The 27,090-nt window shown below is 40.5% G+C and overlaps 1 protein-coding gene across 2 annotated transcripts in view; it reads left to right on the top strand.

The window, feature by feature from the left end:
* Nucleotides 1-1,545: 1,545 nt before the first annotated feature.
* Nucleotides 1,546-27,090, top strand: part of ACSL6 (acyl-CoA synthetase long chain family member 6) — a 193,465-nt gene continuing 167,920 nt past the window's right edge. For both annotated transcript variants that reach the window (XM_063447422.1, XM_063447423.1), the window contains exon 1: nucleotides 1,546-1,840. In XM_063447422.1, the coding sequence (XP_063303492.1) occupies nucleotides 1,765-1,840 (76 nt within the window). In that variant the 5' untranslated portion in view covers nucleotides 1,546-1,764. The remainder of the gene's footprint in view (nucleotides 1,841-27,090) is intronic.

Here is a 27,090-nt window from a genome sequence, read left to right as displayed (position 1 = left end):
GGGGTCTTTGCAAAATAATACAGTCACCGTTTGGGAACTTTGCCGAATTTGCAAAGTCCCCCAACGGTGACATCGTTGCTGCTGATCCAGGGGCAGGTAAAGGGGAGTCTAGTAACCTGAACCTGTCCCTCTCGGGCGCTGCCATCTTGGTCTGGTGTGGTCCTCCTTGGTGCTGAACATGTGCGAGAGTACAGCATTGAGGTGTATGGGGGATCCTGCGAGACCTTCTCTAGACACAGCCAACTCCTGCAGTCGTCACTGATGATGGCTGCAGGGACTTACATTTAGACTGCTCCTTGTGCCAAAGAAAGTCAGGCGGAGGAAAAATACAGATACAAAGTAGTCCCTGCTTTGTCTCTGTATCTCTTGACAAGGTTGGAATTTCAATGAAATTCCAATACAGTCATAATGTAGCCCAAAGAACAGCGCAGCTAGGGGAGTGGGCCTTGACAGAGCCAGGAGGTAGGCATAACAGCTAGGGGAAGTTGAGTGACATATAGTAAGCTGGGGGTGGAGTTATAATGGGAGTATTTATACCGGCCATTTTATGAAGTGACCATCTAAACTAAACCTAAACTTACCTGTTAGTTGTCACTCCCACACTTCCGAATTTGGATAGGTTATGTTTTTCTTGTTTTCTTCACAGCAGCGGGGAATGGCCGGGTTAAATCGGGGGGTAGATGGAGGAGGAAGTGGGTATCCTGAGGTTTAGTGTGGATTAGGCAGTGTTACACTTGGTTTTTACAGGGGGGGAGGGGTTGTTGGCTTTAATAATATTTTTTGGCAATGACCCTATTTGGTATACCTTAATTAATTAATTAATTAATTAATTAATTAATAAAGCAGTTGACTATTATTTCCAAAAGTATAACCTATTTCACTGTGTTAATGGGGTTCAGGGTAAGGTTAGCACATATGCCGATAAATGCAACTGTGCGCATGTCATGAGCATTTCTTAAAGATTCTATTTTAATGAAATGCCCATTTTTTTTAAGGGGAGGGGGGGAAGAGGGCTGGATTACATTGCTGCTTTAAGAGATTTTGCTACCTCCACTGTGAAGGGCTCACTTAATAGCTTACAGTCTTAGAGTGACAGCTGAATACTCTCAGCCAGAGAGTATAAGCCCTGCAAAACTCAACGTTCTAAAACAGTCTTACTACTTAAATGGGGGACCGCTAGGGCACTCCTGGCACCATAACCACTAAAGCGCACTGTGGGGCTTATAATGCTTGGCGTATGTTTGCTCTACTTATGTACAGTACAAACTGCCACCTTAATTGCTTGTACTACATGGATAAATTCTTGCAGATCACATTACTAGTATCAATAATTCTACACAAATGATAGGCATTAGCTGCAGACACCAGTGCAGACTACTCTTGAGCAACCCCGTCCTTGAGCATCTATATCCAGGAATTTGTCTTTTTAAAAGGTCGTGGTCAGGGCCATTGACCCCATGAACCCCCTTTTCTCCTTGTATAGTAGTAATGAGCAGTCATGTGAGGTTAATCCCGTGCACAGAACACGTGCTGGCCCTATGCAGTGCAGCAGGAGTATTAATTTGAAAGGCAGAGCATCATCATCCATCCATCCTGGGCTTTAAGGAAGCAGGAGGTCCCAGCAGAAAGGAAGCTAAAAATACTGTCCTACCGCATGACGCAAAACTAGCGTGCTTGCTGTGTGTGATCCCGCCCGCTGCTCACTGCAGTGACTGTGCTGCGGTGCTCTGCTCCCTGTCTCCCCCTCTCCTCCTCCACTGGTCCATGCTGCAGACACCGGCACAAGGAGACATGCTTACATTCCTCGTAGTGTCTGGTGGGTCCATCTGGCTGCTGATGGGTAAGTGCAGGATTCTGTGTCCCCTTTAAGTGCAGGAGTCCTTGCACCCCTTATCTCCAGTGCACAACTTGTAAAACAGGCATTTTAGGCTGGGATCAGCAAATGGCAAGGTGAATTGAATGATGCTGATGTTTGATTATAGGACTGCAGCAGCACCTTCCATTCTCTTATAACAATACAGTGTTCCATTTAGATCTGCTAGAATTATATAGTGTTTAATTTAGATCTGCTAGAATTATATAGTGTTTAGTTAAATCTGCTAGAATTATGCAGTTTTTTATGTGATCTCTTCCTAGGATGATTCTATTTTTTATTATAACGTTGTTATTATGTACATTTTGCACAATATTTTTAGAGCATGCTTATGTAATTACAAGCTTTATGTAAAAAAAAAAAAAAAAAAAAAATATTTTAAAACACTGATTTTCTGCTTTTCCTGATTGGAAGACAATACATTATTTTTTGTATAATTTTTCTTTTGTTGGTTTCTGTGTGGATACTTGTAAATCTGTACTTTGGTGTATTCTGTGGTGGATATGGAAACCCTACATGCATCAAACTACGTAGGAGTTGTATTAACCTCCATGTGCAATCCTCTGCTCCGGAAGAGATATTTATGGACATGCAGCATGCTGATTTGTGCATTAAATCACGGATTTATTTAAGCATATAAGATAAGGTCAGCTGTTATCTCTGTGATATGCGATCGTTTAGAACTCTCATACCTTAGAACTCTCATACCCAAAGGATATGTTGTTGAAATGTAAAAAGCACGCCATATATGATGAAACCCTTATAATGGATTCTTTCCAATTAATAAATACATCATTCTGTGTGTATAAAAATAAAAGGACACTGAGTGTATAAGGTACACATTGCATTTTCTTGTATTGGAACTATGAATAATACATAAGATTATCTATACAATACATTTAATAAGGGTAATTGCTGACTATGCATTTCTGTATGTGGATACAAAGACACACACACACATACATGCACACTTTGCGCACACAGTAGTGATGGTAGTGCTCATTAAATACATATTTTGCAACGTGAACAGTAAAGGAAAGAATCAGTCTATATTGGAATGTTAAATCCAACCTATTTACAATAGTGAGAAAACTCAGGAATTAAAGATGAATTTCAAATGTAAGGCTTAAACAGTTGAACTGTATATTTTCTCAGTCACCTATTTCCTGTTCAGCTACTCTGGCTTTAAATATGAAATTAATTTTGAATATCTGACAATTTTCACCTTAGTGACTAAACCTGTTATTTTTTCCCCAACACCAACCCAAGTGGGGGGAGAACCTATCCCTCCAGCTTGTGTCTGATATTCCATTTCCATCAGATTCTGACTGACTGTGATAGATTCAGGTTAGATGTACTGTAGTGGGTTTATTTTTAGGGTGGGTGAGAATCATATTTTACTATTTTTATTATGTTATGCTTCCCTGATAAAAAGGTAATTTAGCTTTAAATAACCCTCCTTAGGCTGTAATTGGCTATCTCTGACCCCAAAACGTACGTGCGTGTCTATGATCTTTGATGTGGGCGAAGGTAAGTTTCTTAGAAAAGCCCAAACCGCAGCAGCTGGCGTTCCTAAGAACGTCGCACCCGCTGTTGACCGGAACAGAGGGAGACCAGGCAGCTGCCCGCCGGGGCCAAGGTAAGTCTGAAACATCTCTGTCAGCATGGCTGCTTAGTTTGTGTGCAGCAACGCCGGCAGAGGAACCGGGAGCCATGACAAGTACAAAATTATGTGCTTTAAATATTTATGATACATTTGTACGTCTGTTCCATACTAAAATTAATGAACTGTTTAATATGCAGCAGAAAAGAGTTTTATTAAGGTTGTGGCTAATTTTGTGGGTTTAATATAGACTTTATTAAAGGGACATTATAGGCTCCCAAACCACTTTATCTCATTGAAGTGTTCTGGGTGCACTGTCTCTGTCCCCTAAACCCTGCAATCTAAAACATGCTTATATTGCAGGTCCTCACATTATGCATGAGGACATTTAGGGTCTTCAAATTCCCCATAGGAAAGCATTGTTTCAGTGCTTTCCTACGGGGACGGCCTAGTACATATGCGTCGCTGACATTGGAGAAGGCGGAGACAGAGCCAACGCTAAGGGACCTAGGCACTGAAATAAGGTGTCTTTTAAAGGGTTTAATCCTTTAACTGATGTGGGGTTGGGGACAGAGAAACACTATAGTTAGGAATACAGCATTCATTATAGTGTTCCTTTAAAGTACAGTATATACATTGGTTTACCTGATTTCAACTGATTGTACTGTAGTTATTCTTCTTGTGGGTGTGTACATCATGGAAAAGAAACAGCTGTCATCTTCAGTGATCCTCAAAATTATGAATACTTTCCCTCCCCCTCTGATAATACCATTAATGTCCTTGGCTGACATTGGCAATGAAGGCTAGGGAGCACAGACTGTTACTTACTGCTTACAATTCTTTCCTCTGTTAAAAATGAACTTGTCATCTACAAAGCTATTAGCATAATTATATTCATTTATAAAAAAATAAATCTGTAGTTTTTTTTTGCTTTGTTTTTTAGAGAGAGTGCAATTATTTTCCAGATAATATGTTTACATGTAAAATTAAACCTGTCATGACAGACATAAGTTTTTAGTTTTCTAACAATCTGGCTTGACTTTTCCTATACAATTAATACAATATTCCTTAGTATTAATAAATACTCCTCATTTTTTTTTTTATTTATTTATTTATTATTTTTTGCAGTGCATAGAGATGAATGCAGACAAGCCCACAATGCCCCAACAGCTATAGCAGGCAGTTCAAAATACATAGGATAGATATGTGGCATTTTAAGATAACAACATCATTAATTTTTTGGTGTAATAGATTTAGGCGAGACACATATGGCTAAAACTAAGCGGGTAGAGACAGAAGGCAAGTTAGACATAGCGAATAAAATCATGAAAGTAAGTGGATAAGCTTAGTTCGGGAGTATACTAAGTATTACACGAGTACTATTTTGTCAAACGTGGTAAACTATGCAGAAAAAATGCGGCTTAATGCGTTTATCCGAACTCAGTCCCAAGGAGGCTGTGCAGTGGAGACCGGGTGCGGCGCCTCTCCAGCCCGAGGCCCGTCTGATAGCCGGCACCACAATTCCATAGACTTAGTGTCTCTCCGAGGCCAAGTCCTTTTCCAATGGGGGACTGTGGAAGGGTCTGCCGCCTCTTTCGGAGGGTCTGAGCAGTCCTTCGCAGACGTGGGTGGCGTATGGGGGTCGAACCCCAAATGACTCCCAGCCTAGGAGGGCAAACTACAACAGTAGAGGTGAGTATGATGGAAGCTGTGCCCGGTTGGGCCCTCTTTGGTCCTTCGCTCTGAGCTCCACCAGCAGACTTAGATGCTGTGCACGATTCTCAAGCTTCATCCAGAACAACTCAAAGATTGCCTCAAGTTTCTCTGACATTGTGACAGGCGCGCCAGAAGGGCCAACCATTTTTGGTGCCGAATGTTGTGTGTTCTGCAGCTGCTTGGCAGCCATCTTGCTGTAGGCCCGATTTAGCTTCTCAGCAGAGTTTCAGCAAGGCAGGCGGCTGGTATGGAGAAGTTGGTGCAGTGCTGACCCAGAGGGGATCGGGATAACCCCCACCGGCCCAGAGGGGTGGGGAACGTGACCCAGGCAGCACTTGAGTCAATTATCAGGCGAGAGATCGGTTGCGTCCCTTGCCCTCGAGCAAACAGGCCGCAGGTAGTTTCAGGACCCAGCAAGAGCTTGACAGAGCCGGGAGTGTCGGTCCAAGATGTGCTCAGGAGTCTTAAAGAACACTATAGTCACCTAAATTACTTTAGCTAAATAAAGCAGTTTTAGTGTATAGATCATTCCCCTGCAATTTCACTGCTCAATTCACTGTCATTTAGGAGTTAAATCACTTTGTTTCTGTTTATGCAGCCCTAGCCACACCTCCCCTGGCTATGATTGACAGAGCCTGCATGAAAAAAAAAACCTGGTTTCACTTTCAAACAGATGTAATTTACCTTAAATAATTGTATCTCAATCTCTAAATTGAACTTTAATCACATACAGGAGGCTATTGCAGGGTCTAGCAAGCTATTCACATAGCAGGGGATAAGAAAATCTTAATTAAACAGAACTTGCAATAAAGAAAGCCTAAATAGGGCTCTCTTTACAGGAAGTGTTTATGGAAGGCTGTGCAAGTCAAATGCAGGGAGGTGTGACTAGGGTTCATAAACAAAGGGATTTAACTCCTAAATGGCAGAGGTTTGAGCAGTGAGGCTGCAGGGGCATGTTCTATACACCAAAACTGCTTCATTAAGCTAAAGTTGTTCAGGTGACTATAGTGTCCCTTTAAGTAGCTTATGCAGCAGGTATAGGTCCAATATGTTCAGGATTACTTGACTTATTCATTAAAATCAAATATCAAATGCAAGTTGAGGAGCTCTCTCAGCCTGCCTCCTGCTTGCTTGGCAGCCCCCTCTCCCAATCATGTTTTAGTGGGTGTTACACTTGCAGAAAGACACTTCTCCTGCATACCCAGTTTTGGAAAGCACAGACCAACTTCCCTTAACTGGCTAAAAGTCCCCAAAACTTGGCTAATGTTTGCTTTGTGGTATGTAAATAAAACATATCTGTTCTTTGTCTTTCCAGTGTCAGACTGCTTGCCCAAAGCTGCTGCAATAAATCATTCTGGCTGTTTCTCTTCAGTCTGCTCTCACACAGAGCCTGCCCCTCCTCCCTACTTCCACTGGTATACTTCTTTATGCTAAGGGAAAGCAGAAGAGATGCATAGGGAAGCTTTCCATGATAACGGAGAAAAGCGTTGTTCTCTTTGTGCTTATTGGCACAGGGTCGGCACAGACTGAACTGATCGATAGGAGGGGTGAAGGGCTGTTTTTCAACCTCTGATTTTAGAGAGATCTAAACATTTGCTAACAATTTTGCCTGCACAATGTTGAAATAAAATGTTATTCTCTATTTAAGATTAAATTAAGCTTAGATTGAATATGTTGTATGAGGCAAAATAAATAAAAAAATTTAATGTTTTAAAGTAAATGTGAGGCAAGTTGATGGCTGGAAAAGCCTAGCCAATTTCTATATGTTGTGCTAAACACAGGAAGCAGGCCAGCTATAAAAATTCGGTGGATTACGACCAGATTGGCAGTTATCATATTTGTTAAAGGACCACTCTAGGCACCCAGACCACTTCAGCTTAATGAAGTGTTTTTTTTTTTTTTATAAACATAGCAGTTTCAGAGAAACTGCTATGTTTATAAATGGGTTAAGCCTTCCCCTAAAGCCTCTAGCGGCTGTCTCATTGACAGTCGCTAGAGGCGCTTGCGTGATTGTCACTGTAAAAATCCCAGTGAGAGCACGCAAGCGTCCATAGGAAAGCATTGATAATGCTTTCCTATACGACCGGCTGAATGCGCGCACAGCTCTTGCCGCGCGTGCGCATTCAGCAGACGGGGCGGAACGGAGGAGGGTCGGAGGCAGAGAGCTCCCCGCCCAGCGCTGGAAAAAGGTAAGTTTTACCCCTTTTCCCCTTTCCAGAGCCGGGCGGGAGGGGGACCCTGAGGGTGGGGGCACCCTCAGGGCCCTATAGTATGTTTTCCTGGCACTATAGTGGCCCTTTAAAGGTGCTTTTTACATCCAAATCCTATATATAGATATTTCTCAAGTGTCGAATTTAAAGGAATACATCTGGTACAATGACAATTTCATTGCATGTGAGGAGGTTCCTAAGCACTGGCTTAACTCAAGGGTATGGATCTGGTTGTGATCACGTTGCCCACGTACATCCGTTGCAGTCCAACGCTTGAATAAGGAAGCCTTGGACTGGGCGCCACTGATCCGCTCTCAGTCTATCAGTAGCTCGCTGAAAATATATTTGGGGAGACCTACCTAATATTCCCCTTATTTACCCCCAATACTTAACAGTGAGGAGTGTAAACAAATAGGGATTGTTACCTATTGATACCCAGTGACTGATAGGCTCTGTCTCATTGGGATGGAGCCTGTAAATAAACAGAAAGGTGGACTTGACAATGGTTCCATGGGCAGCATGTGGGTTCCTTTAAATAATATGATACAAAAGAGTTCCATTGCCCAATACCATTTACCCCTCCACCCATGTGCAGTGAGTTGAGGGGTATTAATACAATAATGGGGGATTGGCATGTCATTGTCTATCCCCCCCCCCCCCTTTTTTTTTTATAAATTCATTTTTTTTCGGTGCAATGTCAGAGGTACAAACATAGTATAGTGTGCATATACATGTAATTTCACATTTTTCAATATGTTCTACTATTGGGGCTGAGTCATCTTATGCACCTTTTGCAGAAATAATCGGCTGCTTGGTTATATCGAGTTAACTGCCTCTACCAGTGGTGAGCGTTTAGTCTATGGCGGGTCGCGCCTTGGCTTGGCGTCAGAGTGGTGGTGGGTCTCTGGTACAGGGTGTGCGCTGTTAAGCAACCCGTCTCTGTAAATGGTGTTGTGCACTTACATTCGTCTGCGTGAGAGTGGTGGGTGGTGTGGAGTGTGGTTGTCTGTGTCTTGCCAGGGTTTAGTCAGGATTGGCTGTTTGGTTGTTGTTGGTTTGCCCCTGTGTGTTAGGCTAGTGGTGTTAGGTGTGATGCTCCTTTGTGTATCTTACCCTCTATCCCCAGGGCAGTGGGGGGGGGAGGGGGGGGTTGGTGTCATGGTGCAGGCCGTCCGCCATATTACCTCCAGATATCTATTTCGTCTATATGAGGTACCAGCTAGATTAGGTCTTTCTCGGTACGTTTAACGTTTTATGGCATGGATTGTCCCAGTTCAGGTATCTAGTCCGGTCTTTGATCCCTTGGTTTTCCGGGCTCAGGTGTAAGGTTGGAGGCCGCTGTATCCGAGGGTGTGTGGTGTGTCCCTTGGTTGGCTGCGCTTTGTGGTAAGAGGCCCAGTGCTGTGAGTAGGGTGGGTATGTCCGCGGCTTTATATGAGTTCTCCTCCTTGGTAATCCACAGGGATCTCGGTATTGCCCATCTGTAAGTAAGGCCTGCTGTCTGTAGGATTTTTGTCAGGGGTTGCATAGATTTTCTCCACAGCAATGTGGCTCTGCACAGATCTTGGAAGAATGATATGTGGCTGCTTTCAAATTTGTAAGGGGATTGTCCCTTCTGTGCTGCTAACAGGTTTATCCTGTCAGATATTGTTTGACATCGGAGTATTATGTCGCGTGGTGCTGAAGCTGAGGCTTGTGATGGCTTTGCTATTCTGTATACCCCATCGAAGGTAAAGCGTTTGGCTTATGTTGCCATCAGGAGTGAGGCTACCAGTCGCCGTATGTAGTGTGGTAGTTCTTCTAGGGGGATAGATTCTGGTACTCCCCATATTTTAATGTTCTTCCTTCTCCCCCTGTCGTCCAGTATGTTCATCTGTTTGCATGTTTATGCTTGGTTTGCTTGTATGTGTTGGACCTGGTCTCTCAGTGCCTTTAAGTCTTTCTTAAGGTCGGACACATCTTTTTAATTGACTTGGGTGCGGGCCGTAAAGGCCTTTACCTCAGTAGTGAGTACCCCTAAATCCGCTTCCCACATGCTCCTGAGGTTACGCTGTAGGCTGGTAAGCATATCCTGAATGTCTTGCTTTGAGGCCGGAGCTAATACCTCCTGCGTGTGTTACTGTCCTCCCTCAGACCGTGCTGGGCTCTGAAGTGAGACCCGTCCGTCCGATCGTGAGGGTACTGAGTCTTGCGGGGGTGAGTGCTCCCGGGAGCTCGTTGCCGTGACCATTGCCGGGGATTGCAGCATCTAGCTGATGTCGCGCTGCGTCCCGGGGTAGCCCGCCGGCGGCTTATTGGATATTCTACCCATCTCTACGGCAGTGTAGGGTTTAGGCTGGGCTGGCAGCAGTGCTGTCGTGTCCGGGTCGCTCCACTTCGTGAGGCCGCCTAAGGTAACTAGAGGCTGGCTGCTCACGTGGTAGGCCTTGGTGCCACGGTTGCTGTATTTCTTGCTTTAGGGTTGAAAATATGGAATCGGCCGCTTCGGGTCTGTGTGCCGATGGTGATGCTGTCGTTGGGCTGGTTGTTAGAAGTAGGATGCCTCTTATAATTAGTCGATTTTAGTTTTGGCGGTTGGAGCTGCTGGATATGTCGACCACTCCGTTGCACTGCTAGGCTCCGCCCCCTTCATCCCCCTTTGAATTAATGTTCCCCCCAGGTGGGTAGTGGTCCTCAAGCCTCTAGCTATATATTGTTAAATTGTCCCTGCCTACCCCCTTCACCCTAGTTACAATGTGGACAAATAAATCCAGAGTACATGTAAAAAAGTCTATACTTATCATCAGAAGTCTTATTCTTTAAAACTTAAAGGGTATAAACTTAAAGGGCTATCACTGTTTATTGAATTTATGCCCTTTTTAAACAGCATAAAATGCTAGCAAATGTATACATTTGGGGATAAACCTATTTAAAAATAGACCTTTCTCCTTCCTGTCAGTCAATTAGTCGGTGACAGGAAAGCCAATGGGCTCTCTTACAGGCGGTGCCTCGTCTCTCTAAGCATGCTCAGTAGTTGCTATAGTTACTGTAGCCAATGCTGTTAGTGCTGATTAGGGAGTATTGGAAAGCGGTGACTAACATTGGCATGCTGGTAATAACAGACTTGAGGACAAATCATTTTGGAGGTGGGTGGGACCTTGACAGCAAGGTTTTTTTCCTACCAAAAACAGTGTTTTTATGAATGAAACTGTGTTTTTAAAAACAATTTAATCACTTTCGCCATGTTTTTACAAAGAGTCTTCCAATCTTTGGACCAATACAATTATATGCTGTAAGTATTGGGTTACAGTTGAAAGAGAGGCTATGAACTGTGCTAGTAAATAGTACAGAACCTTTTTTTCTGACCATTTAAATCTTTTGTTTGTTTTTTGCTACCATCAAATACATCAACCTTGATAGTCCCAAACATTATAAATTTATTATGATTAAAAAACATACAGATAATTAACCACAACTTGGAGGCCAAATTCAAAAGGCAATTTATACTTTACCATTCCTTATCTAAGTTCTAAATGTATTTTATTGCTACCGCAGATTTCCTTGGCTTTTCCGTATTGATACATTTTTATTTGGCTGTTGAGTAGAAAAATAAAAGTTGAAAGAGGATACAGGTTTTTTTAAACCGTACTTCTGAGTAATGTCTGATTTCTTGAGTCATAATGTTATTTCACAGATTCAATATTTGTATGAAGTGATATTAGTATGCAGTGGTTGTGACTGTCTGCCTGTAACTGAGCGTGTGTGACTGTTTGCCTGTAACTGTGTGTGTGTGTGACAGTATGCCTGCAACTGAGTGTGTGTGACTGTCTGCCTGTAATTGGGTATCACAGTAATATGTGACATACTTAGTCTGCCCCTCTGTAATGCATGGGAGGCAGTCTGATACCTCTGGCCTGCACTTGTATTGGCTGCAGACCATAAGTAGCTGTCTTCCAAGCTCCGACCAATCAGTGCGTTGCTGCGAATAGAAGCCTTGACACTGTAAATGCCTGAGCTAACGAGACAGTTACTCATATTCTGCACCTGGTGACGGGTACAGACCAGATTCCCAGCACACTTGGACACCAGAGATCAACATTCCCCCCTCACTGCAAGGTAACAAAGAAGGGGGAATGAATGAATGTTTGTTTTTAAATCATTATCAGTTTAATAAATGGATGAAGGTGTATGACCGCGGAGGATGGGGAGGGGCGCTGTGAAGATTGTTCGCACAGGGCACCTAATGACCTAAGGCCGGCCCTGATAGGATCCATATAAACACACAAGACAATGCAATAAAACCGTGTAGATCATTTAGATGGGCTTTTAATAATCGTTTCACACATTTTGTCAAAGGAAATAATGACACTCTGTCAGGTATGTCTGTTTATGTAATGCATGTATGTAGGCTTTGGGGGCTCTGAATTATGATACACAAATAAATATCTTATCTTTGTCCACTTTAAATGTTGGCAATTTATAAATAATAATTATAATGATTTGTTAATCAAACCAACCATGTATAACTGTGGAATTGCAAATGTCCATTTATAATATTACTAGCTGAGCCATGCCATAAAAAGACCTTTCTCCATGTGTTTAAACCCCCAGAGTCCTGTTAAAAGGGTGTTTTGCATTTCCTGTATACTGCACTATCTTAATGAAACATGGGGGTTGTTGCCCATTAGTAGAATTGTTTGCCTACAACACACATTTTAAAATGTCCTTCTGTCAAAATGTATGTGCATTTCTAGAAACAATTAAACTACAGTGATGCAGCTGTGACTAGGCCTCAGAGAGGTCTGAGGTACCACACCCATGACCATCTCTACTAAAGAGCTGAAAGTAGACTAGAGATCTGCACTATTAGAATAGCAGACCTCCCATGCATGCACTCCGAATGAGGAGTTCTATTAAAACAGAACAGGGATGTAAAATTGCATTTCCCAGATTGTTGTTGGACTACATCTTCCATAATTACCTTCCGACCTGAAAATTGTTGGCGTTGTGGTGAATCCCCATTTACTGACACTTCAGTTCACCACCCTTGGCATAGATTGGTAGAACTTAAAATGGTTTATGTGATCACAGAAGTGTTACTTAAATTTTCCTTAATCTCATTTTAGTCACATTCTTTTAGATTCTGTACAATGTTGGTTAAAGTACAAAAAAATGCCTTTCTCAAAATTACTTATCAAAGGTCTGTGGTTTACTTTTTGGATGTAATTGTTAATATGGGTGTTACAATATATGTTTAGAAATGACTTTCAAGACATGAATTATTTAATATTTTTAATTTCTTGTGCTGGTAGGAGGTAGTCCCTCCTTTATTCTCTGGTGATTCAGCCAGTTATTTGGCATTATTATATATATAGACTTGCATAATTTTTCCAGCTAGCTATAATGGCCCTAAATGGACAGTTGTTGGGCACCATAACAACTTAATCTATATGAAATGTCACTTTCATTAAGTGCTTAGTGATATTCATTAAACTGGCTTGCAAAAGGTATATTTCTTTGCAAGCCAATTTTCTGAATTGGGAGTCACTGATTGACTTTGAATGTCATCTGACCACTCTCAGCCATCAGCGGTACTCCGCTCTTCCTGAAAGTAAAATTTCCAAAGCTGGATGCCGCCTTGGGAGGAGCTGAGATCGGCGCTGGAGACAACTCCAGGTTTAAACCGTTTGAGAATAGATTAATCACTTGAGGTAAGAGTGCCACCGGTGGCCTCCTAGCACCGTAGCAACTTAATTTAGATGATGTTGTTTTGGTGCCTGGAGTGTTTTTTTAAAGGGATACTCCAGGCACCCTCTGCCCATTGGAGGTGTCTGGGTGCCAACTCCTACTACCCTTAACCCTGCAAGTGTAATTATTTCAGATTTCATAAACTGCAATATTTACCTTGCATGGTTAAGTCCTTTTCTAGGGGCTGTCTACTAGACAGCCACTAGAGGGACTTCCGTGTTCAAAGTGTCGCCGAAATCCCCATAGGAAAGCATTGTATAATGCTTTCCTATGGGGAGGTCTAATGCGCGTGCGCGGCCATTGCCGCACATGCACATTAGGTCTCCCCTGCCAGCTGACGTCGGCTGGGGAGAAGAGTAGGCGGAGCCTGATCCAGCGCCGAGGGACATCGGCGCTGGGCTCTGGTAAGTCACTAAGGGGTTTTATTTAACCCCTTCAGCAACTTGGGATGGTGGTGGGAGGGAGAGGGGCACTAGAGGATCCTGCAGTGCCAGGAAAACGGATATGTTTTCCTGGCACTGGAGAATCCCTTTAAAGGTGGCTCTGTCACTGACTTATTTTCCTGGTTCCTACCCAAAGGATCACTCCCTATAGCCTCCCAAGCCCCTGCACTTCACAATCTTTTTTGGCCCCACAACTGTGCAACTCTTCTTTTCAAATGTTGGGTCACACTGGTATTTTGCCACGGCACCGCCATACTTGCATTTCTAAGATGACAATAAAAGTCTTGTCTTCTGCGTTTCCTTGTGTGTGCACGTTAAATCACACGCATGCCTACTATACTGGCAGCTTCTTCAGATCTCAGTTGACTCTTGTGATCACACGAGAGGGAGGGAGTAAAGCAACTTGGAGGGAGGTGAATATTGACCAAGACCAACATGCATGTATAACTCAAAAAGTGTGCCCTAAATTTTTTTTTACAAATGGGGCAGCCAAGTTGGGTGTTTGGACATGTCAGTGACAAATCTGCTGTAAAGTTGAAATTCACATTTAAAGAGGCACTTTCACCCCGCAAAGTGAGTATATTATAAAGTTAGAATCTTTATTTTTATTTATTACTGGTATTATTAATAAAGCGCCAACATATTTCGCAGCGCTGTACAATTGTGAAAAAGACAATACAATAAGAACAGACCGATACAACAGGTAGAGGGCCCTGCCCGTGAGCTTTATGAAATGCTTATATTGACAGTTTGGGAATTTCACTGAAATTCTAACCCAGTCGAGATATACTGAGACAAGGTAGGGACTACTTTGTCTCAATACGTATCCAACACTGGACAATTCTAGCGGAGCTACTGCCATCTAGAAGTGTCAATCCCCTCTATAGACCTCACATGGGCAAGAGTACAGCAGTGACTCTCCAGGCCAAATTACCCCCAGTGGCGGTATCACCATCGGGGTCTTTGCAAAATCTGCAAAGTCACCAAATGGAGACATCCTTTAATTCACTTTACATTCCTGAGAATTCTCCCTTAACGCCGTTACGGTGTTCTATGCCGTCCCGCATTAAATGGGCTTTAAAGCGTTCTATGCCGCCGCAACGGCTTTCTGCCCCAGGAGGTGAGATTTTCTTACCTCCGCCGCGATCCTCTTCGGGAGGACTGCCTGACAGCCCAGGCAGCCCTCCCCTGGCAAATGAGGCCCCCGGGGGCCATGTGATCGCTCTCAAAGAGCGATCACATGGCCCCCTATAGCTGGCTGTGGATCTGCCAGCAGGGGGACTGTCTAAAATGTCAGACAGTCCCCCTGCTGGTGGGAAGTATTAAAAAAAATAAAAATACACGTTAAAATAAATTAAATGCATTTTTATATATATATATATATAAACTATTACGTATGACGTTACATATATATAAGATGTGTATATATTATATATATATATATATATAATATATATATACATCTTAAATATATGTAACGTCATACGTAATGTATTTTAATGTTAATATAAGTACATATATTAATCTTAAAATACACTTAGAATGACGTTACATATATATAAGATATATATATATATATTGTATATATAATACATCTATATATATTTTATATTTATATATACACGTATAATTACAATAGTAAATAAATAAAATATATATAAAAAAAATAGATTATATATACATATGTAATCTCATTCTAACTGTTATTTTGTTATATATTGGTAACAAAATACACTTAGAATGACATTCTATATATATCTATATATAAAATACAAATAACTGCAAATATTTATATATAGATAAATATATATAATTACACAAATAACTACATAAGTATACATGTAGAATTTAAATACATATAAATGTATATATATATATATATATATATATAAATGCCCCCCCCCCCCCTCCTCCCCTCCCCCCGCTATGAAATTGCTATGTTTTTAGCTGCAGGATTAAAACTAGCTGGACCTGGCACCCAGACCACTTCACTGAGCTGAAGTGGTCTGGGTGCCTATAGTGGTCATTTAAGTTAATAACCTTGAAAGTGCGACAACACCTGCCTTTCCCCCCCCCCATTTTCTTTTTTTCTTTTTCTTTTATATTCATACAGGATGGGTTAAATGGGAGAAATCACTTACATATTTTAAGAAATTGTTAGAAATGTTTCATGCTAGATCAAGACACCAGAGAGGTTGATGGGACATTATAAGAGACCGGCAGAAGCAGGGCACATTATATTTATAAAGATAAAAGTATTACTTATACTATATAAGATAAAAGTTACTAGAAAGGGTTAAGAAATATTGCTATTACTGGAATGTTTTTTTCCTCAGTTCAGCGTGGGCGATAAAATGGAAATTTATATAGGACCCTAAATTCAATCATTGGCCCCCTGTCCAGTTTGTCATGCACTATAAAGGGAAATAATGTACCCGTCCTCTGAAGGAATCTATTATACAGAGCAATTATGGTGAATGTTTGTTTATATGAAAGCCCACACATTGCTTCTAATGTATCTTTATATTAAACTGCAGCTTTATAGATTATCTGTAATCACGTTAGGGCTATGGATGCATTGTACAATATAGAGAGCTGGCACTATTGAGCCTCATTGTTCAGTTAAAACTGGAATACAATATATGCACAAGATCAGGAAATAATACACCAGAATTAGGGAGCAAATAGTGTAATGTGAGTACTTTCAGAATGTGCAATCAGTAGTTATTGTGTGTAATAGGCAGTCTATGGGTATGTACATTGCTCTGAATTTTTCTCACTTTATATTTAAATGGTTATATGTAACTTTAGTTTTGTTATTGTTATTATTACTACATAACCAGGCCTCACAATGTCTGCTTTTAAATTTTTTTTTGCATTGATGAGTGATAACTATGTCTTTGTAGACTGGCCTGGCCTAGTTATAATCAGCACAGTACCATAGTAGTTTGAGCAGTAATGTTGTGAGTTGCAGGTGGCTGCTGAATTTTAGATACATTTGCTGGCTCACAATCACGTGTGCTAAATGGTGAGGCCTTCCCAAATATCACAGACAAATAATTGGCATAAAGGCTATGGAGGTTGGTAGGGAGCAGTTGATAGTGGCATTAGGAGGGAGAGGGCTTATGACATGGGGAGGATGTGTGCTAGTGATATGGTGAAAGGCTTTTCAAATGATATGTAGAAGGAAAGTTGAAATTGACATTGAGAGTTAGTGACATTGAGACTGATGTAGACCGGTTGCAGGTGGAGTCAGTCGGTTAGTTAGTAACTGTTAGTTTAGCTCTGTTATATGGGCTCACACACCAACAATATGGACTCCTAGAAAAGATGAACATTAAGATAAAAAAAAATAGGGACTGTCTTTCCTACATATGGATGCTTGGGATGTATGAAATACACCCTGTGAGTCAGACTCACCTGCACTTCATAACAGATTATGAATCAAGAATAACATTGTGTGCCCATTAGTGTTTGGCCTAGCTTGTAATTCGGAACACTGTATGGTGGACACAAGTATGTTATACCAACACTAGTCTCTTGCGTCTCATTGAAAAATACAAAACAGGTTCTCTGCTTTTATCCTTGGAGTTTAAAGATCAAGTCAAATCTGGCGTATCTCTGGTACACTTACAGTTAAAATCAAACTATGGATGTTGGAAAATTGTGTCCATTCATTTTGCTTGTGTTAGCATCTTGAGTGGTTACTTTGCATGTAGGAGAAGCAGAGGATTCTTGATGTGCATTATAGATTTCTGCTGGCCTTTGCATATATTCCCAATGTCCTTTTACTGCTGCAGTGGCTAAAAACCGACATACTCAATTTATTTGACAGTCACGTTAAATAGCGATCCTCTGGCAGTAAAATAACACAGTTATGAAGCATAAATCGAAAACTAGGAATATATTTGGGAGCTGCTGAAATAGTGAAATTAATGTTTAATATTAATGATTGACAAACTGCTTGCTAGATAAGATAACTAGGGTGATTTTGTTTTTCTTTGCATTGTCATGATAAGGTTTGTAAATGTAGTTTTTCTGAATTATCTGAAATCTGCAAACATAATGAATATCAGGGCTGCTCAGGAAGGTCCTGCAAGGTAAGTAAAGCTAGGTTACTGTAACAGTTGGGGGTGTGCGCTTAAACCTCTGGGATAGGACTGTTAGGGATAAACGAACAATAGCGTTAGGAATACTGTATTTCTAACACTACAGAGCTACTAAAAAGCAAATAACATAAAGAAAAATAAAACAATTTACTTGCCTTTTCTTTAGTATTAAATCTCCCTCGGTTCTGCCGAGTCCTTAAGTGACGTCATTCTGGAGGAGCATTGGGGACCTTAGAAGCATATCATGACCTTTTCAACCTCTCTACTACGTCCCCTCCTTTCTACCAATGAATAACATGCTGATAAATCTCTCCAGGATCTCAATGAAGGCATAGTCAGAAATAAGCACATGGTGCATAGTCAGGTGTTCAGTGTGATCATACCACACTACCTAACTAACAAAGGGATATGCAGCAAAATTCTGCTCCCCAGCAGCCTCTCCCGACAGTGACCGGGGTGCACAAACAACTCATCCATAAGTAGCCTTGTGGAGCACTATATAAGTGATATTTATTTTAAATACAGCAGGTAATACAATTAGAATAATAATAATACAAAATAAATAATAAAAAAAGCACTAAAATCCTATGCATCTATGCATCCCAATATTCCATTTGACTGCTGTAGGATGCAGGGAATGTGTGGTAGGAAGTAGATGAACAGACTTACATAGTACTAGGCACACTAAGTAATTATTTGCTGTTATTTAGTGTTATACATAGTTAACCTGGCTGCTCATGCACATAGTAGCTGAAACCCAAACCAGCAATTATACAGTAATTTCAGCTGATTTTCAGCAAGGACAGTGGTTCCAAATCATAAATCTCCAGCAGAAAGCAGGACATTAGTAGTTCATCAGGTAAACTACATTAATAGTTTTTCCTATTCCAAAAATAACCTATTCAAATAATTATGCACTTAGTGCTAGAAGTACAAACATGTATACCTGATGCTATAGATGCTTTAAAACAAACTATTTAGGTTAAGACACACAGTATAGAGAGCGCAAGATAAAGATAATATAGTGAACTTTCTAGAACAATGCCCCAAACTCAGTTGTCCACAAGATTAAATGGAAAAAGCTGCTAAATACAACAAAAATCTTCCCAAGTTTTAAAACATCCCATAGGACAAAAAATTAAAACAAATTATGTATCAGCGCTTAGTGAATATACCCCTATTTTTAACATAGGGCTCAGCACAGAAAATATCTATTAAATAAAGAGTTTCAATTCCAGTCTTATTTGAGGGAACTTTCAAAAGTCCGCAGGGATAAGTTGCTGCAACAGTAGTATATATGTGAAATCTGTGTCTTTGTACGTATCCAAACCTTAAAATAGAAAAGATACTGACATAGCATAAAAATGTTACAACTTTATTTCCCATAAAAAAAAACCCACAGGAGTTTCTCCTATGGGTTTTTTTTTTATGGGAAATAAAGTTGTAACATTTTTACGCTATGTCAGTATCTTTTCTATTTTAAAGAAACACTATAGTCACCTAAATTACTTTAGCTAAATAAAGCAGTTTTAGTGTATAGATCAATCCCCTGCAATTTCACTGTTCAATTCACTGTCATTTAGGAGTTAACCCCTTCAGGACCGCTGACGATTCAGGACCGTCAGCGGTAAAACGTGCGTTTGGACCGCTGACGGTCCTGAACCGTCATAACGGTCTGGGGCTACTTACCTGATCGCCGTCGGTCCCACGGCGGCGATCAGCTCTCCTCCCGGTCCAGGGGGACTGCCTGTCTGCCCGGGCAGTCCCCCCTCGGCAGATCAGGACCCCACGGCCATGTGATCACTCGATCACATGACCGCAATAGGGGTCCATGTGTCTGCCTGCAGGGGGACTGTCTGTGCTGACAGGCAGTCTCTCCCTGCAAGTGAAAAATCACAAATAAAGTTTTAAAATAAAGTAATAAGTGTGAAAAAAATAATAATATGTGTATATATATATATATATGATATATACATGTATTATATCTATATATACCTATATATAATATATGTATATATATCATATATATAATGTCATACTAAGTGTATTTTTATATTTATATATACATATATTAATATAAAAATTACACTTATATTTAAATTACACACGAATATATACAATATATATAATAACTATATATATGGTATATATAAAATTTATATATATATATATATATATATGCAACTTTATTCTAACAATATTTTGATATTGATATATATATATTTAAATCAAAATACTCTTAGAATGTAATGATATATATATCTATGTATAAATAAATAAATAAAAATAATACGAAATATACATATGTCCACATACATAATTACATAAATAATTTCATAAATATACACGTAGACGTCAAATATCTAAATATGTATATATATTAAAATTATACGTGCGTATTTATGTAATATTTTTACCTAATTAAGTAATTTTAATGATTGCAATTTGAGGGACCTGCCTGCCAACCCAGGCCGAAAGTCCAGATAATTTAATTTGCTAGCACTGTCTTTAACCCTGTAACTTTCTATGACACCCTAAATCCTGTACATGGGGGTACTATTTTACTCGGGAGACTTCGCTGAACACAAATATTAGTGTTTCAAAACAGTAAAACATATCACAGCGATGATATTGTCAGTGAAAGTGAAGTTTTTTGCATTTTTCACACACAAACAGCTCTTTCACTGAGGATATTATTGCTGTGATATATTTTACTGTTCTGATACACTAATATTTGTGTTCAGCGAAGTCTCCTGAGTATAACAGTACCCCACATGTAGAGGTTTTATAGTGTTTGTGAAAGTTACAGGGTCAAATATAAGGCTTGATTTAACTTTTTTTTTTTTATTGAAATTTGTCAGATTGGTTAGGCTGCCTTTGAGAGCGTATGGTAGCCAAGGAATGAGAATTAGCCCCATGATGGCATACCATTTGCAAAAGAAGACAACCCAAGGTATTGCAAATGGGGTATGTTCAGCCTTTTTTAGTAGCCACTTAGTCACAAACACCGGCCAAAGTTAGCGTTTTTTGCATTTTTAACACACAAACAAATATAAATGCTAACTTTGGCCAGTGTTTGTGACTAGGTGGCTACTAAAAAAGACTGGACATACCCCATTTTGAATACCCTGGGTGTCTACTTTAAAAAAATATTTACATTTTAGGTGTGTTTCGGGGATTTATGACAGATAACGGTGTTACAATGTCACTATTGATACATTTAAAATATATATATATTGAAACAGCAATTTCCTACTTGTATTTATAGGCCTATAACTTGCAAAAAAAAAAGCAATAAAGCATGTAAACACTGGATGTTTTTAAACTCGGGACAAAATTTTGAATCTATTTAGCAGTTTTTTTCATTAGCTTTTGTAGATAAGTAAAAGATTTTTCAAGTAAAAGTCCAAAAACATGTTTTTTTTTTTAATTTTTCACCATATTTTTTTTTTTTTTTTAAATACAATATATGACATAATACAAATGATGGTATGTAAAGAAAGCCCTTCTTGTCGTGAAAAAAAAACAATATATAACTTGTATGGGAACCGTAAATGAGAGAGCGGAAAATTACAGCTAAACACAAACACCACAAAAGTGTAAAAACTGCTCTGGTCCTTAACGTACAAACATCGCAAAAACAGGCCGGTCCTTAAGGGGTTAAATCACTTTGTTTCTGTTTATGCAGCCCTAGCCACACCTCCCCTGGCTATGATTGACAGAGCCTGTATGAAAAAAAAAACTGGTTTCACTCAATCTCTAAATTGAACTTTAATCACATACAGGAGGCTATTGCAGGGTCTAGCAAGCTATTAACATAGCAGGGGATAAAAAAATCAAAATTAAACAGAACTTGCAATAAAGAAAGCCTAATTAGGGCTCTCTTTACAGGAAGTGTTTATGGAAGGCTGTGCAAGTCACATGCAGGGAGATGTGACTAGGGTTAACAAACAAAGGGATTTAACTCCTAAATGGCAGAGGATTGAGCAGTGAGGCTGCAGGGGCATGTTCTATACACCAAAACTGCTTCATTAAGCTAAAGTTGTTCAGGTGACTATAGTGTCCCTTTAAGGTTTGGATACGTACAAAGACACAGATTTGACATATATACTACTGTTGCAGCAACTTATCCCTGCGGACTTTTGAAAGTGCCCTCAAATAAGACTGGAATTGAAACTCTTTATTTAATAGATATTTTCTGTGCTGAGCCCCATGTTAAAAATAGGGGTATATTCACTAAGCGCTGATACATAATTTGTTTAAACTATTTAGGTTGTTCCCACCCTCCCCCTCCTTACCATTCAGCCCTCACCTACTGCTCTAACTCGTAGGCTGATATCTTAATTTGTGAAACATTGGGAGGCTAGTGTGCATGCACAGCAAAACACCATACTGTGACAATTAGCATATGATCGAGAACCGAGTTTGACTCATTGCTTAGTTCTCTGTTCTTGAAGACAGCTACATGAGGGATGTTAACTCTGCAATGGAAACATTGCAATCCCTATAAAACTGTAGTGCTTTTACATTGCAGGGTGAAAACTGCGGGACCACTGTGCCCAGACCATTTTTTATTAAGATGTAGTGGTTTGGGGGGGCGGAGCCTAGCAACCAAGCCGAACGGCCGCACAACAGAAGAGCTCCTCACTAAAAGCGACTGAATTAAGCCTGAAAACATACTTTAAGCCCAAAACTGCCAGCTTCTCAGCCTCCGAGAGGTGGGCACAACGCAGAGGAAGTACACGAGCGGGATCACGGCCAAAAACGGCAGCGGCATCCCAGGAATCGACCTGAAGCCTACAAGCGGCCTACTCGGAAGGCACGGGGGAAGCAGCCGATCCTCCTGCAATTTACTTGGAGGTCACATTCACTCCCCCCCCTCCCCCCCCTGCCGGAGAGGGATACATAACATGGCGGACGCCACGTGCCAGCCAGATCGCAGAACCCCACGGCCACCACTCTCAGACCGGCTGCACCGCCTGTTGGCAGACCTTTTTGGGCCAAGCTGTTGGCCCATAGCACCACCCCAGCAGACACACCAGCGGCATCTACCGTGCAGGTCCACCTGCTTCGCCCTACCCCTCAGGGAAGGGGCCAAACTACAGCCTGGAAAGCGGGGAGGAGAAGGCGTGAAACCAGACGCAAACCCCTGCGGGTCAGCAACAGCCCACCGGCGGTGAGTCACTTAACTGCCAGGAGACAGACCACAGGACTATCTACGCAAACTCCCCCTCCCCGCACGGTGAACACAAACCCACCCAGGCTCAGATACCATGGTGGAGGCCACCAGACTCCCAGGCACAACCCAGCCCAGCACCATTACCTGACAGTGCAGCGGCACGATGGGGGACCTACTCACACTCACCAAGTTCCTTCAACAGCGACACCCACAACCCCCACCAGGGACAACAAGCCCATGACAAGCGCACCACAAAACAGGGGAACCACGCAATTTTACCCTCTGACTGCATCGCGGCTGGACACTGGAGGAACACCGACTGAAGGGACCCTCGCCGCCTACTGCTCCGGGCACCGGCCTGGTGGTGGATGGGGATCGGTTAGACCACACAGGCTGGACTTTGCAGCACTTAATGCGGACACCGCACACTAAGCCTAACGCAATATGTGCACTCAATCTTTGCCTATACCTGAACTGATCAACGTGCAAACAAGCGACATGTTATATGAGTATAAGCGCTGGTAAAATCTTAAAAATGCAGACATCATTAAACACATGCCACTATACTTTTCACTCATGCATAATCTACAATAGAAATGCCTTAACTTATAGTTATGTTTTTTTGCTATGCCTATACTAGTATCTTACCTTTTCTGTTGGGCAGCGCAGAAGACCTCTCAGATAAGCAACATAACATATAAAAATATATACATTTACGACACACAAGCATAGTTATTGAACTTTATCTTGTTTGGCTATTCGAGTATTAAGTCACCATCCTGAGTACCTTGGGTGAATGTACTGCTTCACCCTGTTAAGTCCAACTAGGTAATCACCCGCATGCTCAAGCTTGCAGTTATTTAATTCATTTGTTATGTTCTTGCTATGTAATGCATAGCGATAACAAAAAGAAAAATGTGCAGTCCTTTAGTGCCAACTTGCGAATCTTGATGGATAAAATATGCGTGCTGTTGTGGCACATTACAAATGCTTGTTATTTTCATGCACAGAAAAAATAAAGAATTAAAAAAAAAAAAAAGATGTAGTGATTTGGATGCCTTTAAGAAGTTCTATACAAGAATTAGACAATTATGAGCTGAGATATAGATAGGGTACTTATATTTCTATAATAGAGAAAAATTATTACAATTAGTGCTAACTGTTTTACGCTTAATAGCAGGGATATCAAATGAACTGAAGCATGCTGAGATTTGTGCTATTAATGCAAATAATTAATAGTTCTTTATTGGAGATCATTTAATATCCATATATGCACAGTTGTTTTCCCATATACTGAGTGGAGGGCACTGCAGGGATAACTACATATCACATCCTGTAATAAACAAAGAAGATTAGGCTGGATTAAGGTCAGACAGAGAAAGCAACAAAAAAATAGCAATGACCTTAATTTCGTTCACTGTAGGCTATTTTATATCAGTGCAGAATGTGCGTCACACAATTCAGAGTAATGACAATCTGCTATGTTGAAAATACTGTACATCAGACTGCGAAACGCGTATCTCTTCACCTGCAGATGTGTTCTAAAGGATGAGACCTATGGAATTTTAACACGTAACTGTGTGCGTTAAGGGTCCGTCTTAAATCTCAGTAAGAGAAAGTGGCATTTATTTTCAGTAAAGTGAATTGTGATACAATTCAACATATAGGCCAAAAGTGCATTGGTGGAAAAATGGTTTACCCACCACGGATGCTGTGCCCAAAATGTTAACATTTAAATATAATTTTTTTTTTCCCTGCTTAATGCAAACTAAATAAATAAATATTTAACCCTTTGCTTTACTGAAAGGTGTTCTGAATCTTAAATAGTGTTTATATGTTGAGTCTTGCTGGGCACTGCAAATTTGACCTTTCAGCTATATTCGGACAACAACTTGCAGCTTCATGGGTGGTTTTGCGAACGCAGGAGGATTATGAGAGTTTAAGTCAAACAACAGCTTGAGGAGAAATGTAACTGCGCACGAGAGCTTTAAAGAACAGAATTTCTCACTATTTTACTTTTAATTTCTCGCAAATTAATAATTTTTATACTTGTACGGGACTCATTTGCTTAGGTAGATGCGATGTTAATTATTGTCATCACCCATCCAATCTCCACAGAGGATGGTGAAAGGAGTGGTTGGGTAGCTCTAATTGCACATCTATTCTATTATAAACAATTGCTCCACCAAATATGGTTAAAGGGACAGAAAGTAACCATAGTACCAGAACCATTCTGATTGAAAGGTTCTTTAGACCAATTAAATTTGTTTGCATCGTGTTTGTGCTTCCAAAAGCTAAATACTGAAGATTTCTGGTCATTCAAAATGTAAAAAAAAATTGCCTGTGTAGTTTTAAGGCAATTTGAAACATTATTGGTTTAAAAAAATATCCAAATTCCATACTTTATATGGTATTCAAACACTTCTTTGCTGTTTTTTCACACACAGCCATTTGCTACTAGAAGGCTGAGCATATTAAAGGGACACTCTAAGTACCAAGACAACTTTAGCTTAATGAAGCAGTCACTTTTCAGGATTTCATAAAGCTATAATCTTTATGAAATACTGATAAAGACTGCATTTTAATTTTATTTAAATCCCAACACAATCCAAAGATACCATAAGGGACTACTTTGTCTTATCATAAATATAAGGTTGACAGAAGGTGGAGCCTAATTGACAGCAGTGGAACACAAACATCGATCCATGGATGCTCCCACGGTTTTGCGTCATCCTCCATAGTAATATACTCTTGGACATGTGCAATGTTTGTATTGCATTTTTTTTCTATTTATGCAGCCCTAGCCACAACTTGCCCTGCACAGCGAGAGGCGGTGGACACCTAAATATCTACTGCAGCACTATAGTGTTAGGAATAAATGTTTGTATTCCTAACATTATGGTGTTCTTTTAAGTGTGATTTGAATTTTAATTAATTGAATAAATGCGTACCTTATTTAATGCGGTTTTATCAATGAGAAGCTAGTGAAAGGCTGAGAGCATCAGCTGACACTTTCAGCCTATCGCCAGCGCCCAGTCCGGGGCCTCCTCATTGAAGCTTGGGACCAAGACATGGAAACAGCGGCTGAGCTGATGGGCACTGTTTGGAAAACTTTGGGGTTATAACATTGGTAACTTGCTAAAGTAAGACATCACTCATTACCTCCAAGCACTATAATAACTTAATCGAGATGAATTGTTATGGTGTCTGAAGTGTTTCTTTACTGGAGATAGCAAAAAAATGTAATTTTAACTCCTGAATCAACAATAGGTCTTGTTTTTCTAGCTTTGATGGTTTCTTAGATAGCAAGCTCCAATTTTATTTTTTATGTTAAATGGATTTTTCACTACAAAGGTTGCTGCAGCATTCATTGTACAATAATAAAACATTTTATGAATGCAGTCCAAGTTGAATATTGCTTGCACAATGTTATGTGTATATAGTGGGGCTTGACAAATGAGCCAGCTAGAAAAGGTAGGAGCCAGAGAAATCAACGTCAAAAATAAAATTCTTAAAGGGACACTATTGTCACCAGAACCACTACAGCTTAATGTAGTCGTTCTGAAGTCTATATCCTGTCCCTGAATGCTTTCCAATGGGAGAGCATTGGATTGGCTGAGATCGTCAAGATTTATGATCTCTGGCATGGAGGTGGGGGCCAGTTGCAGTGTCACCAGCATGGCATGGTGAAAAAAAGGTAAGTAAAAACACCTTTCCCATGTGATTGGAGGGAACACACACTCATTGACTGACACACACAGACATAAACACACAAACTCAGACAGACACACACACTCAGACAGACAGACACACTCACAAACTCATTCACTCACAAATGATTACTTTTTTTATTTTAAAGGAGCAATATATGGTCAGGAACACAAACATGTATTCCTGACTCTATAGGGTTAAAACCACCATCTAGCCACCCTGGCCCCCTCATGCCTCTAAAAATATAGTAACATCTTACTTGAATTCAAGCCTGCAGTTGCATAGTTTTTCCCTGTTTCCTTTAGACCTGTCCACTGCCTGCTGACATCAGCAGAAGTGGAAGCCTGATCCAATCACAATGCTTCCCCATAGGATTGGCAGAGACTGACAAAGATGCAGATCAGGGGCAGAGCCAGCATGATTCAAACACAGCCCTGGCCAATCAGCATCTGCTCATAGAGTTGAATTGAATCAATGAATCTCTATGAGGTAAGTTCAGTGTCTGCATGCAGAGGTACT

The sequence above is a fragment of the Pelobates fuscus genome, chromosome 3 (assembly GCF_036172605.1).
Source record: "Pelobates fuscus isolate aPelFus1 chromosome 3, aPelFus1.pri, whole genome shotgun sequence".
In the NCBI taxonomy this organism is placed as follows: domain Eukaryota; kingdom Metazoa; phylum Chordata; class Amphibia; order Anura; family Pelobatidae; genus Pelobates; species Pelobates fuscus.
Note: the sequence above shows the minus strand (reverse complement) of the source record. Positions and strands in the feature narration are given on the sequence as shown.